The sequence below is a fragment of the Oncorhynchus kisutch genome, linkage group LG1 (genome assembly GCF_002021735.2).
Source record: "Oncorhynchus kisutch isolate 150728-3 linkage group LG1, Okis_V2, whole genome shotgun sequence".
Taxonomy (NCBI): Eukaryota; Metazoa; Chordata; class Actinopteri; order Salmoniformes; family Salmonidae; genus Oncorhynchus; species Oncorhynchus kisutch.
The window spans coordinates 23,359,820-23,374,688 of record NC_034174.2 but is presented as its reverse complement, the minus strand read 5'-3'; the positions used below and the strand labels follow the sequence as shown (position 1 = coordinate 23,374,688).

Below are 14,869 nucleotides of genomic sequence, written 5' to 3'. Positions count from 1 at the left end.
CTTTCCTGTCTAGGGCACTGGAGGGAAAGGAGAGGAGGGGGGCTGGGGATCGATTTGTTCTTTGACATGTTTCTCCTGGTGTCTCCGATCCCTCTCTATTACTTCGTCTGTGTTCCAGGTGGTGGGACAGAGCACTGCACACAGAGACCCTCATAGTCCAGGAAATGTGTCTTCAGTCCAAAGCATGTTTTTATAGTCTATGCTACATCTGGGATATTTACCCCTGAACCCATTCTCTTGTCTGTCCACATCTATCATGACACATTACACAAAGACCCATACTCCAGTAGCAAAACAGATTTGTGAAATAATAGTGAAAACAACACGGTCAGATACAGCACTCAATACAGCACTCTCCAAAGAGAAACACAACTGACTGTGCCAATGACCAGGCAAGTGCTATCTTTAGAGGTGATTTGCCATTTGCAGAACATAAGGGCAGGAACTGCAGCTGTGAATGTGCTACTGACACATAACATTGACCTGGCTGGCTTGAATAGTAGGCTGATATTTCATGAAAACATTAACAAGCCCATGCAAAACTACACTGTGTGTAATGAGTCATATTATCATTTGAGGCTTTGTAAAAGTTAATCAGCCTATGTAAGACAATACAAACTCCACATACAGTAGCAGGTGCCAACCATTTTTCAGATAGTCTAGTCTAGAGGACCTGGATCACCTACTGTGGCCTAATATATCTGCAACACACAGTGCTTTCTGCACCAAGCCATCTGGATTGGGGAGTTTGCAATGTGTAACACATGACATGTCTCTGCAGTCCATAGGCCAACCCACTGGGCACAGATGTCAATTCAATGTGTATTCCACTTTGAGTCAATTTCATTTCATTGAAATGATGTGGAAACAACACTGATTCAACCAGTGTTTGGCCAGTGGGAAGTGCTCTCCAGCGATTGAACAAAGGTGATTATTCTATTGTACTTTCCTCCATTCACCTCTGACGGTAATATATCCAGGAGGATCAGCTACAGTGTCTGACCTTCTAGTTTGTAGAAAAAATAATAATAAAGAGGCTAAATTTGACCCTCCCAACATGTGGGTGTTTGACCAGCGATGTTAGCTGGCAAATCAGGGGCCCCAGGTGGCTGACTATTCCAGCTTCCCCTTGTGTCTCGGGATCTCTGTGTCCTTGAGCAGCCCATGCTTGAGCCCAGATAGAGGTTACTGAAAGTTTGGCTTTCCTTGAGCCTTGAGGTATGTACACAGCACCACTCAATCAGCCGACATTAGCATACCTAAGGGGTTAACGTTGTCAGCCTTGTCCATCTGTTGCTAAGGAAGGGTTGCCTGTTGTGAGGGAAACAGGGAGAGCGGTTTCCTGTTATGTAGAGCGGTTTTTAAAGGGTTGCTTTTCTCCGATCATGCAACAGATGCCCAGCCAGAAAGCCGGGCCAATAGCAAAAGCTTTTGGTGTCCTACAGAAACTGTTTTTAGAAACTGTTTTGGGGAACTTTAGGGTTCCTAGTAGTCTGGAAATGTTTGAGGGACAAATACTGTATGTTCTGGAATATTATAGTAGGTCTTACAACACAAGTTTATCATGACTCATACATATTGGAAAACGATTTTGCAGACAGAGTTCTCAGACCTATCTCACATTCAATTTGTATTAATAATATATCAATTTCAATAAAATATATCAATATTGAAAAGGAACGTTTGTTTTCTTATTTAATAATAAGTTAATAATTAGAGACACTATGAAACCACAGATTACAAAAATATCCACTTCATGTGACTGTGATCAATGCCTCATATAGCCTTGTATACTCACACATCTAATACATCCAACTCTGTCTCAAATACATACATCAAAGGTTAATGCATTCATTTATGGTGTACATACCGTATATGGCTATTGAAATTTGAAATGTCTACTTTTTAATGATCTGAATGTAGATTAAGTGGGTTTGGTCAGTGGTCCTTGTCCGCGCGATAGACCTTCCTCCTCATCAGGAACAGCGAGAGAGCACTTCCCTTCACGAGCGCACCAGTCGCCCATCGGATGCAAGCTATGTGGACAAACAGCTGCTACCTTAACGGAGAAATCCTCGGCAAGTAGCGAACACTTGGATTAACAGCGAGAGAAGGTTGTGAACTTTTGAATTTAGACGACTTGAATACTTTCAACATGAATTAGGGATAAGTTTCTAGAACCTGTGGATACATGTGGCGATTGTTTCCTGCTTGTGAAAAATATATGGATATATGTTGCTATGGTGGATGATGTTCCAAAATGAACACAGGTACTGTATGTAATAATATTCATGTAGCGATGCGCATTCAATAAAATTGAGCTGCTATAGACTACTCATCCACCCAGTGTATTTACATAAAGGATGCTCCAAGTGTGTGTGCGTGAAATAGAGAATTTCTCTATTTTGTGTTCACAACAAATTCACCTTTTCCTACACCACTTGAAATAGCATTGGGTAAATTAAATTTCATTTAAAAAAAATCATTGCAGCATCATAGACCAAACAGGTACACAGTTTAGATTCGTTTTTATTTATTTGTATTACCTTTTCTTTGAGAGATCGCCTAATAGGGGGTCAAATCACTCTGGGTGAGAGAACAGCTATTGCGGAATGAAATTCAATGAGTAGTGATGGGTAGTGAAGGCACTCACCGGTGTCATCACGGATGTCCTGCAGCAGCCTATAGAGTGATTCATGTGGCATGTTATACTGTATGACCGATGGTGTGATTATTTATTCAACTTTTGAGGTGAACCCAAAGATCTACTGAATTTCTACTGCACTGTGATGATTGGCCTATTTACTGTGTAGTTTATAGAATTATTGTTATTATTTGATGGGTGACATTTCATGATTCCCTCACAGTCTGAGATCATATCATGTGAGCTTGGCACAGTCAGGGTTCCAGTGTCTATTTTTCATTTGTTTTTTAAACATTTGTTTTAATTGAATTCTTGTTGCATAATTCATATCCTGTTGTTTGCAGAGGGACTTAGTGGGATGTTTGTTTTTTCTCCGTTTTATTGTTCTTTGACACACTGAAAGGACCTTTTCAGCAAAAGTGTGTGTGTGTCAGGGGAAAAATGACAAGAAGGAAGTCCATTTGTGTGAGAATTTGTACTCCTAGAAGGGTTCATGAAGGAGTAAGGGTGCGCTCTTAATGTCCTTTCCTCATGGACTTCCTGCGTGGAGTCCTCAAGGGGAGTCTGCTGGAATAGTTTATTAGTGGTGTTGGAAAACAACAATGAGAGAGAGAGTGAGATGAGAGAGACAGTACAGACAGACAGACAGACAGAGGCAGAGAGATGGACAAGGAGTGAGAGAGCATAGTGCCCGCAGGGTTTAATAAGTTGTGTGTCATGGCAGGTACTAAATTACAGGAAGAGGGGTAAGTTGTGTGTCACGACAGGTACTAAATTACAGGAAGAGGGGTAAGTTTTGTTTCACGACAGGTACTAAATTACAGGAAGAGGGTAAGTTTTGTTTCACGACAGGTACTAAATTACAGGAAGAGGGGTAAGTTGTGTGTCACGACAGGTACTAAATTACAGGAAGAGGGGTAAGTTGTGTTACAGGAAGAGGGGTAAGTTGTGTGTCACGACAGGTACTAAATTACAGGAAGAGGGTTAAGTTGTGTGTCGCGACAGGTACTAAATTACAGAAAGAGGGGTAAGTTGTGTGTCACGACAGGTACTAAATTACAGGAAAAGGGGTAAGTTGTGTGTCACGACAGGTACTAAATTACAGGAAGAGGGGTAAGTTGTGTTACAGGAAGAGGGGTAAGTTGTGTGTCACGACAAGTACTAAATTACAGGAAGAGGGTTAAGTTGTGTGTCGCGACAGGTACTAAATTACAGGAAGAGGGGTAAGTTGTGTGTCACGACAGGTACTAAATTACAGGAAGAGGGGTAAGTTGTGTGTCGCGACAGGTACTAAATTATAGGAAGAGGGGTAAATTGTGTGTCACGACAGGTACTAAATTACAGGAAGAGGGGTAAGTTGTGTGTCGCGACAGGTACTAAATTACAGGTAGAGAGGTAAGTTGTGTGTCATGACAGGTACTAAATTACAGGAAGAGGGGTAAGTTGTGTGTCACGACAGGTACTAAATTACAGGAAGAGGGGTAAGTTGTGTGTCACGACAGGTACTAAATGACAGGAAGAGGGGTAAGTTGTGTGTCACGACAGGTACTAAATTACAGGAAGAGGGGTAAGTTGTGTGTCACGACAGGTACTAAATTACAGGAAGAGGGGTAAGTTGTGTTACAGGAAGAGGGGTAAGTTGTGTGTCACGACAGGTACTAAATTACAGGAAGAGGGTTAAGTTGTGTGTCGCGACGGGTACTAAATTACAGGAAGAGGGGTAAGTTGTGTGTCACGACAGGTACTAAATTACAGGAAGAGGGGTAAGTTGTGTGTCGCGACAGGTACTAAATTACAGGAAGAGGGGTAAGTTGTGTGTCGCGACAGGTACTAAATTACAGGAAGAGGGGTAAGTTGTGTGTCGCGACAGGTACTAAATTACAGGTAGAGAGGTAAGTTGTGTGTCGTGACAGGTACTAAATTACAGGAAGAGGGGTAAGTTGTGTGTCACGACAGGTACTAAATTACAGGAAGAGGGGTAAGTTGTGTGTCACGACAGGTACTAAATGACAGGAGGAGGGGTAAGTTGTGTGTCACGACAGGTACTAAATTACAGGAAGAGGGGTAAGTTGTGTGTCACGACAGGTACTAAATTACAGGAAGAGGGGTAAGTTGTGTTACAGGAAGAGGGGTAAGTTGTGTGTCACGACAGGTACTAAATTACAGGAAGAGGGTTAAGTTGTGTGTCGCGACGGGTACTAAATTACAAGAAGAGGGGTAAGTTGTGTGTCACGACAGGTACTAAATTACAGGAAGAGGGGTAAGTTGTGTGTCACGACAGGTACTAAATGACAGGAAGAGGGGTAAGTTGTGTGTCACGACAGGTACTAAATTACAGGAAGAGGGGTAAGTTGTGTGTCACGACAGATACTAAATTATAGGAAGAGGGGTAAATTGTGTGTCACGACAGGTACTAAATTACAGGAAGAGGGGTAAGTTGTGTGTCACGACAGGTACTAAATGACAGGAAGAGGGGTAAGTTGTGTGTCACGACAGGTACTAAATTACAGGAAGAGGGGTAAGTTGTGTGTCACGACAGATACTAAATTATAGGAAGAGGGGTAAATTGTGTGTCACGACAGGTACTAAATTACAGGAAGAGGGGTAAGTTGTGTGTCGCGACAGGTACTAAATTACAGGTAGAGAGGTAAGTTGTGTGTCGTGACAGGTACTAAATTACAAGAAGAGGGGTAAGTTGTGTGTCACGACAGGTACTAAATTACAGGAAGAGGGGTAAGTTGTGTGTCACGACAGGTACTAAATGACAGGAAGAGGGGTAAGTTGTGTCACGACAGGTACTAAATTACAGGAAGAGGGGTAAGTTGTGTGTCACGACAGGTACTAAATTACAGGAAGAGGGGTAAGTTGTGTTACAGGAAGAGGGGTAAGTTGTGTGTCACGACAGGTACTAAATTACAGGTAGAGGGGTAAGTTGTGTGTCATGACAGGTACTAAATTACAGGAAGATGGGTAAGTTGTGTGTCACGACAGGTACTAAATTACAGGAAGAGGGGTAAGTTGTGTGTCACGACAGGTACTAAATTACAGGAAGAGGGGTAAGTTGTGTGTCACGACAGGTACTAAATTACAGGAAGAGGGGTAAGTTGTGTGTCACGACAGGTACTAAATTACAGGAAGAGGGGTAAGTTGTGTGTCACGACAGGTACTAAATTACAGGAAGAGGGGTAAGTTGTGAGTCACGACAGGTACTAAATTACAGGAAGAGGGGTAAGTTGTGTGTCACGACAGGTACTAAATTACAGGAAGAGGGGTAAGTTGTGTGTCACGACAGGTACTAAATTACAGGAAGAGGGGTAAGTTGTGTGTCACGACAGGTACTAAATTACAGGAAGAGGGGTAAGTTGTGTGTCACGACAGGTACTAAATTACAGGAAGAGGGGTAAGTTGTGTGTCACGACAGGTACTAAATTACTGGAAGAGGGGTAAATTGTGTTTCACGACAGGTACTAAATTACAGGAAGAGGGGTAAGTTGTGTGTCGCGACAGGTACTAAATTACAGGTAGAGAGGTAAGTTGTGTGTCGTGACAGGTACTAAAATACAAGAAGAGGGGTAAGTTGTGTGTCACGACAGGTACTAAATTACAGGAAGAGGGGTAAGTTGTGTGTCACGACAGGTACTAAATGACAGGAAGTGGGGTAAGTTGTGTGTCACGACAGGTACTAAATTACAGGAAGAGGGGTAAGTTGTGTGTCACGACAGATACTAAATTATAGGAAGAGGGGTAAATTGTGTGTCACGACAGGTACTAAATTACAGGAAGAGGGGTAAGTTGTGTGTCGCGACAGGTACTAAATTACAGGTAGAGAGGTAAGTTGTGTGTCGTGACAGGTACTAAATTACAAGAAGAGGGGTAAGTTGTGTGTCACGACAGGTACTAAATTACAGGAAGAGGGGTAAGTTGTGTGTCACGACAGGTACTAAATGACAGGAAGATGGGTAAGTTGTGTGTCACGACAGGTACTAAATTACAGGAAGAGGGGTAAGTTGTGTGTCACGACAGGTACTAAATTACAGGAAGAGGGGTAAGTTGTGTTACAGGAAGAGGGGTAAGTTGTGTGTCACGACAGGTACTAAATTACAGGAAGAGGGTTAAGTTGTGTTTCACGACAGGTACTAAATTACAGGAAGAGGGGTAAGTTGTGTGTCACGCCAGGTACTAAATTACAGGAAGAGGGGTAAGTTGTGTGTCACGACAGGTACTAAATTATAGGAAGAGGGGTAAATTGTGTTTCACGACAGGTACTAAATTACAGGAAGAGGGGTAAGTTGTGTGTCGCAACAGGTACTAAATTACAGGTAGAGAGGTAAGTTGTGTGTCGTGACAGGTACTAAATTACAAGAAGAGGGGTAAGTTGTGTGTCACGACAGGTACTAAATGACAGGAAGAGGGGTAAGTTGTGTGTCACGACAGGTACTAAATTACAGGAAGAGGGGTAAGTTGTGTGTCACGACAGGTACTAAATTACAGGAAGAGGGGTAAGTTGTGTGTCACGACAGGTACTAAATTACAGGAAGAGGGGTAAGTTGTGTGTCACGACAGGTACTAAATTACTGGAAGAGGGGTAAATTGTGTTTCACGACAGGTACTAAATTACAGGAAGAGGGGTAAGTTGTGTGTCGCGACAGGTACTAAATTACAGGTAGAGAGGTAAGTTGTGTGTCGTGACAGGTACTAAATTACAAGAAGAGGGGTAAGTTGTGTGTCACGACAGGTACTAAATTACAGGAAGAGGGGTAAGTTGTGTGTCACGACAGGTACTAAATGACAGGAAGAGGGGTAAGTTGTGTGTCACGACAGGTACTAAATTACAGGAAGAGGGGTAAGTTGTGTGTCACGACAGATACTAAATTATAGGAAGAGGGGTAAATTGTGTGTCACGACAGGTACTAAATTACAGGAAGAGGGGTAAGTTGTGTGTCGCGACAGGTACTAAATTACAGGTAGAGAGGTACGTTGTGTGTCGTGACAGGTACTAAATTACAAGAAGAGGGGTAAGTTGTGTGTCACGACAGGTACTAAATTACAGGAAGAGGGGTAAGTTGTGTGTCACGACAGGTACTAAATGGCAGGAAGAGGGGTAAGTTGTGTGTCACGACAGGTACTAAATTACAGGAAGAGGGGTAAGTTGTGTGTCACGACAGGTACTAAATTACAGGAAGAGGGGTAAGTTGTGTTACAGGAAGAGGGGTAAGTTGTGTGTCACGACAGGTACTAAATTACAGGAAGAGGGTTAAGTTGTGTGTCGCGACAGGTACTAAATTACAGGAAGAGGGGTAAGTTGTGTGTCACGACAGGTACTAAATTACAGGAAGAGGGGTAAGTTGTGTTACAGGAAGAGGGGTAAGTTGTGTGTCACGACAGGTACTAAATTACAGGAAGAGGGTTAAGTTGTGTTTCACGACAGGTACTAAATTACAGGAAGAGGGGTAAGTTGTGTGTCACGCCAGGTACTAAATTACAGGAAGAGGGGTAAGTTGTGTGTCACGACAGGTACTAAATTATAGGAAGAGGGGTAAATTGTGTTTCACGACAGGTACTAAATTACAGGAAGAGGGGTAAGTTGTGTGTCGCAACAGGTACTAAATTACAGGTAGAGAGGTAAGTTGTGTGTCGTGACAGGTACTAAATTACAAGAAGAGGGGTAAGTTGTGTGTCACGACAGGTACTAAATGACAGGAAGAGGGGTAAGTTGTGTGTCACGACAGGTACTAAATTACAGGAAGAGGGGTAAGTTGTGTGTCACGACAGGTACTAAATTACAGGAAGAGGGGTAAGTTGTGTGTCACGACAGGTACTAAATTACAGGAAGAGGGGTAAGTTGTGTGTCACGACAGGTACTAAATTACTGGAAGAGGGGTAAATTGTGTTTCACGACAGGTACTAAATTACAGGAAGAGGGGTAAGTTGTGTGTCGCGACAGGTACTAAATTACAGGTAGAGAGGTAAGTTGTGTGTCGTGACAGGTACTAAATTACAAGAAGAGGGGTAAGTTGTGTGTCACGACAGGTACTAAATTACAGGAAGAGGGGTAAGTTGTGTGTCACGACAGGTACTAAATGACAGGAAGAGGGGTAAGTTGTGTGTCACGACAGGTACTAAATTACAGGAAGAGGGGTAAGTTGTGTGTCACGACAGATACTAAATTATAGGAAGAGGGGTAAATTGTGTGTCACGACAGGTACTAAATTACAGGAAGAGGGGTAAGTTGTGTGTCGCGACAGGTACTAAATTACAGGTAGAGAGGTACGTTGTGTGTCGTGACAGGTACTAAATTACAAGAAGAGGGGTAAGTTGTGTGTCACGACAGGTACTAAATTACAGGAAGAGGGGTAAGTTGTGTGTCACGACAGGTACTAAATGGCAGGAAGAGGGGTAAGTTGTGTGTCACGACAGGTACTAAATTACAGGAAGAGGGGTAAGTTGTGTGTCACGACAGGTACTAAATTACAGGAAGAGGGGTAAGTTGTGTTACAGGAAGAGGGGTAAGTTGTGTGTCACGACAGGTACTAAATTACAGGAAGAGGGTTAAGTTGTGTGTCGCGACAGGTACTAAATTACAGGAAGAGGGGTAAGTTGTGTGTCACGCCAGGTACTAAATTACAGGAAGAGGGGTAAGTTGTGTGTCGCGACAGGTACTAAATTATAGGAAGAGGGGTAAATTGTGTTTCACGACAGGAACTAAATTACAGGAAGAGGGGTAAGTTGTGTGTCGCGACAGGTACTAAATTACAGGTAGAGAGGTAAGTTGTGTGTCGTGACAGGTACTAAATTACAAGAAGAGGGGTAAGTTGTGTGTCACGACAGGTACTAAATGAAAGGAAGAGGGGTAAGTTGTGTGTCACGACAGGTACTAAATTACAGGAAGAGGGGTAAGTTGTGTGTCACGACAGATACTAAATGACAGGAAGAGGGGTAAGTTGTGTGTCATGACAGGTACTAAATTACAGGAAGAGGGGTAAGTTGTGTGTCACGACAGGTACTAAATTACAGGAAGAGGGGTAAGTTGTGTGTCACGACAGGTACTAAATTACAGGTAGAGGGGTAAGTTGTGTGTCATGACACGTACTAAATTACAGGAAGAGGGGTAAGTTGTGTGTCATGACAGGTACTAAATTACAGGAAGAGGGGTAAGTTGTGTGTCACGACAGGTACTAAATTACAGGTAGAGGGGTAAGTTGTGTGTCATGACAGGTACTAAATTACAGGTAGAGGGGTAAGTTGTGTGTCACGACAGGTACTAAATTACAGGTAGAGGGGTAAGTTGTGTGTCATGACAGGTACTAAATTACAGGAAGATGGGTAAGTTGTGTGTCACGACAGGTACTAAATTACAGGAAGAGGGGTAAGTTGTGTGTCACGACAGGTACTAAATTACAGGAAGAGGGGTAAGTTGTGTGTCACGACAGGTACTAAATTACAGGAAGAGGGGTAAGTTGTGTGTCACGACAGGTACTAAATTACAGGAAGAGGGGTAAGTTGTGTGTCACGACAGGTACTAAATTACAGGAAGAGGGGTAAGTTGTGTGCACGACAGGTACTAAATTACAGGAAGAGGGGTAAGTTGTGTGTCATGACAGGTACTAAATTACAGGAAGAGGGGTAAGTTGTGTGTCACGACAGGTACTAAATTACAGGTAGAGGGGTAAGTTGTGTGTCATGACAGGTACTAAATTACAGGTAGAGGGGTAAGTTGTGTGTCACGACAGGTACTAAATTACAGGTAGAGGGGTAAGTTGTGTGTCACGGCAGGTACTAAATTACAGGAAGATGGGTAAGTTGTGTGTCACGACAGGTACTAAATTACAGGAAGAGGGGTAAGTTGTGTGTCACGACAGGTACTAAATTACAGGAAGAGGGGTAAGTTGTGTGTCACGACAGGTACTAAATTACAGGAAGAGGGGTAAGTTGTGTGTCACGACAGGTACTAAATTACAGGAAGAGGGGTAAGTTGTGTGTCACGACAGGTACTAAATTACAGGAAGAGGGGTAAGTTGTGTGTCACGACAGGTACTAAATTACAGGAAGAGGGGTAAGTTGTGTGTCACGACAGGTACTAAATTACAGGAAGAGGGGTAAGTTGTGTGTCACGACAGGTACTAAATTACAGGAAGAGGGGTAAGTTGTGTGTCACGACAGGTACTAAATTACAGGAAGAGGGGTAAGTTGTGTGTCATGAAAAGACTTAACAACCAGTCAGCTATCTTTGACAGGTTCTCCATCCTTGAATTGTACTCGTTTTTTTAAAGTTTTTTTATTTCACCTTTATTTAACCAGGTAGGCTAGTTGAGAACACCTTTATTTAACCAGGTAGGCTAGTTGAGAACACCTTTATTTAACCAGGTAGGCTAGTTGAGAACACCTTTATTTAACCAGGTAGGCTAGTTGAGAACACCTTTATTTAACCAGGTAGGCTAGTTGAGAACAAGTTCTCATTTGCAACTGTGACCTGGCCAAGATAAAGCATAGCAGTGTGAGCAGACAACACAGAGTTACACATGGAGTAAACAATTTTCAAGTCAATAACACAGTAGAAAACAAAGGGGGAGTCTATATACAATGTGTTATAGTGTGTTATACTAACTTTCAATAGTTATTGAAAGCAAATAGCTAGAAAACACTGGACTTGACTGTAAGCTACATGCATGCAGTGCCTGAGTCTCAAAACATGAAAACAATAAAAACTGGGTTGTGTCTGTCTGAGCATGTCGTTTTTTGATCAATTCATTCATTGATGAACATTAAATGATGATCATGCCATTTAAGTGTAGAACAATACGTCTCTATATTCCAGTCAGGAAGATATTATTGTTCCTACAGTGTGTTCCCTATGGCTTTGTTGTTTTCCCAGTAGATAGCCATTTGCATATCACAGAGTTTGAGACAAATCTTCAGTTTTTCTCTTTACAAATAAAAACAAAGGCTAAGGGATTGCTTTTTATATATCCATACAACCAAAATTCAACCAAATGTTTAAAAGGGTATGGAAATATGATTCTAGGTAGGTATTGCACCTTCATCTACTACTTCAATTACTATTGAGGTTGAACATTGCAATTGGACTGAAATTAATCATACTTTTCTCCCCTTTTCTTTCCAGATTTACAGAAGCGACTCCAAGTTCCCCAACCAAAGATCCGCAGTCACCTAACGATCAAGGTACAGTCCAAACTGATGTCAAAGCCTTGTCCCTCTACCCGGGGTCCCAAACCTCCCATCGCCCCAAAGCCCAGACCCTCCTTATCTGAGACAGAGCAAGAGGAGGAGCAGTGCCCCCCTCACGGTCTGAGCAATGGAGACCTGACCTCCTCAGAGGAGGAACCTGAGGACCCCCAGGAGGTGGCAGAGGACCACGTAACTCACCCCACAGAACACAACCAGGAGGAAGCAGAACCAGAAGAAAACCTCAATGACATCAGAGATGATGAAGGGGGGAGTGAACAGGAGGAGAAGGGAGATGAGGTAGAGAGAGAGGGAGAGGCGCTGACAGATGCAGCCCCATTGGATAACACTAGTGCTACTGACACTCACATTGCAGTAGAGGAGGAAAACTCTAAAGAAACAGATGACTTGAACCTTGAGAGTGACAGTAATGACACATCTGTGGACCCTGAAGATGTTTTGATGCCGTGTCTCTCAGAGTGTGAGAGAGGGAATGAAGAAGCAGAGTGTGTCAAAGAGCGGAGGGAGGAAGAAAATATTTTATCTGAAGAGACTGAAACAGCCGGGGAGCCTACTGGATGTCCAGAAGAGGATGCAGAAGAACCAGACACAGAGGATTATGATCATGGGAACTTCCCTAGTCAACCTGCCGCAGACACTAACAGTGGGCTTGAGGATGAGGACAGATCCCCTGGTGGATATTTGCAGTGCAAGGTACCCACTGATGAGGCTGAGGAAGAAGCAGAGGTTCTCTCACTGGGAGCACACTGCTGTACACACACACCCGTCTGTGAAGACTATCCCTACGACGTGATTGGCCCTTCAGATGAGCCTGTTTACACATGTGACACTGGTGAGCCCGGTGACACAGGCGTGTGGCAGCCCGAGCGTGCCACCAAGGACCCCTCTGGGCGTTTCCGTTTCTCTGGCAGCACTGAGGATATGTTTGGGCCTTACTCTGTCATTGAGGCGGTGCCTGCTGACAGGATTCGCACCGCTGAGCCTGATGTGAATCACGACGATATATGCTGTGGTGACAAACCACACACTCCAAAGGAGATGTACACAGCAGGCACCTTTAACCAAGAGCCTTATTATGTGTCATCGGACGACGTGGCAGAGCTAGAGGATAAACAGAAACTCCCAGAAGAGTGTGAGGTCCAGGACAGTCCTGAGCAATCCAGCCAAGACAGAGAAACAGCTAAGGAGGATATGGATGAATACGCAGACATCGATGACTCCCTCTGCCCAGAGGCCCATGACTTTCAGCATCTGGAGGGTGCATCATCAGAGGACTATGTGGAGATTGGGGACGATGATGAGACGGATGACACGGAGAGGAAGCAGATCAGAGGGAGGAGTGTGAGAGAGAGAACAGCCAAGCGTGAGCAGGCTTTCTCCAGCCAGCGGAACAGCTGCCAGCCCCGTCTCAGGCTGTGTAACATCACAGTGCCAGCAGACCTGGACCGGACACGGACCCCAGAGCTCACCAACAGGGTGGTGTTCGCCCACACCACAGAGGCCTTCGAGGAGGACATTGAGGAGCTGGACGGCCACATCGTGCCTTATTACGAGGACTCCAACTCAGATAGTGAAGAGCACATCTATGAGGAGGCTGGCTTTGACTCTGAGGGGGAGAACTTTATCTCTAAGAGCATTGTGACGCGGTCACGCTCCTACTCTGGGAAAGTTCCGGGTTATGTCCCTGAGACGGTTCCTGAGGAGACATCAGAGTACCAGAGTACTCATGACTACTGTACTGTGGCCTTAAACCAAAATGGAGAACCTCTGGTACGTCCTGAGCAGCCTGAGATCAACAGACACATCCCCTCTCTAAAGCCACGCCGCTTCCTACTATACCCACGCTCATACTCCGTAGAGGGTCAAGAACTGTCATCAGGCGCTCACACAGAGGCTGCCCAATCGCTGAAAGAGGAAGACAGGATGAAAAGGACAGATGACACCCTCTATCTGCCACGTGTTGTCACTTCTTCAGGAAGCATTTCTCAACAGAGCCACCAGTCATCCAGCGGCATTTCCACGCCAACTTCTCTGGTGGACATTCCACCTCCCTTTGAATTGGCTTACATCACCAAAAGACCCGTCACTAAAAGCTCCCCATCCCTCCTGATCAGCGTCTCTCCTGAGTCCACAGACAACAAGCCCAAGAAGCAGAAGTCCTCATTCAAGCGCTTCCTGGCCCTGAAGTTCAAGAAGAAAATGGACACTAAAGGCTTTGGTGATGGTAGCAGCCGCTCCTCGCGCTCCTCCTCTGAGTCCAGCCACCACGGGCCAACAAGAATCCTGGACCTAGAGCGCAGGAGCACTGGCTCCCCTCAGCCCCAGTCCCAGTCTCGCATGGTGAAGCCCCAGCAGCGTCCTCCAGACCTGCCCTCAACCTTCCTGCCCTACAAAGATCACAGGAAAGGAGACCCTAAAGCCTACGGAAGCAGGGGCGTGTCCAGGGTAGAGTCCTTCGAGGAGCGCTCCCGTCGCCCCCTCATGCCCCTCCCCCTGACCAAACCCCGCTCTATCTCCTTCCCCAATGCAGACACATCAGACTATGAGAACATCCCAGCTATGAGCTCTGACTATGAGAACATCCAGATCCTCCCTGGAGGGAGACCCACCAGATCCATGACTGTCACAGAGTTCTTTGAGGACCCCAACCGCATGGTGGCCCCCTCTAATGACAACGATGGCTATGTGGATATGAACAGCTTCCCTGGGATCGACAGCAAACCCCAGTCACCTGAGCAGGAGCCTGAAAGGTACAGTAATTTATTATACTCTCGGATGTTGGGCCTCTTCAGTGATTGTCTGAACTGAATTACCAGCACATGAAAAAAATGCCTCTCAATTTCATACAGTCTGCAGAGAGGGCTCTTCCCCATAGTACTCTGCACACACTGTTTTCTAGTGAACTGGTTTGGCCAGGCTCCTTCAGTTCAACATTGCAATCTCCAGACCAGCTGAGAGATAACTGTAGCTAAAATGAACAGCGGGCTCCTGGCTGACCACACTTCTCTTTTTTGGAGAGTG

General features: G+C 44.5%; 1 protein-coding gene across 3 annotated transcripts in view; it reads left to right on the top strand.

Moving 5' to 3' along the window:
* Positions 1-2,010: 2,010 nt before the first annotated feature.
* The window catches only part of LOC109876267 (FYVE, RhoGEF and PH domain-containing protein 5), a 99,914-nt gene continuing 87,055 nt past the window's right edge, over positions 2,011-14,869 (top strand). For 2 of the 3 annotated variants that reach the window (XM_031804299.1, XM_031804266.1), the window contains exons 1-2: positions 2,022-2,270; positions 11,766-14,598. In XM_031804299.1, the coding sequence (XP_031660159.1) occupies positions 2,261-2,270; positions 11,766-14,598 (2,843 nt within the window). In that variant the 5' untranslated portion in view covers positions 2,022-2,260. Of the gene's footprint in view, positions 2,271-11,765; positions 14,599-14,869 lie in introns of all 3 variants that reach the window. The other variant, XM_031804334.1, reaches the window with a different exon arrangement.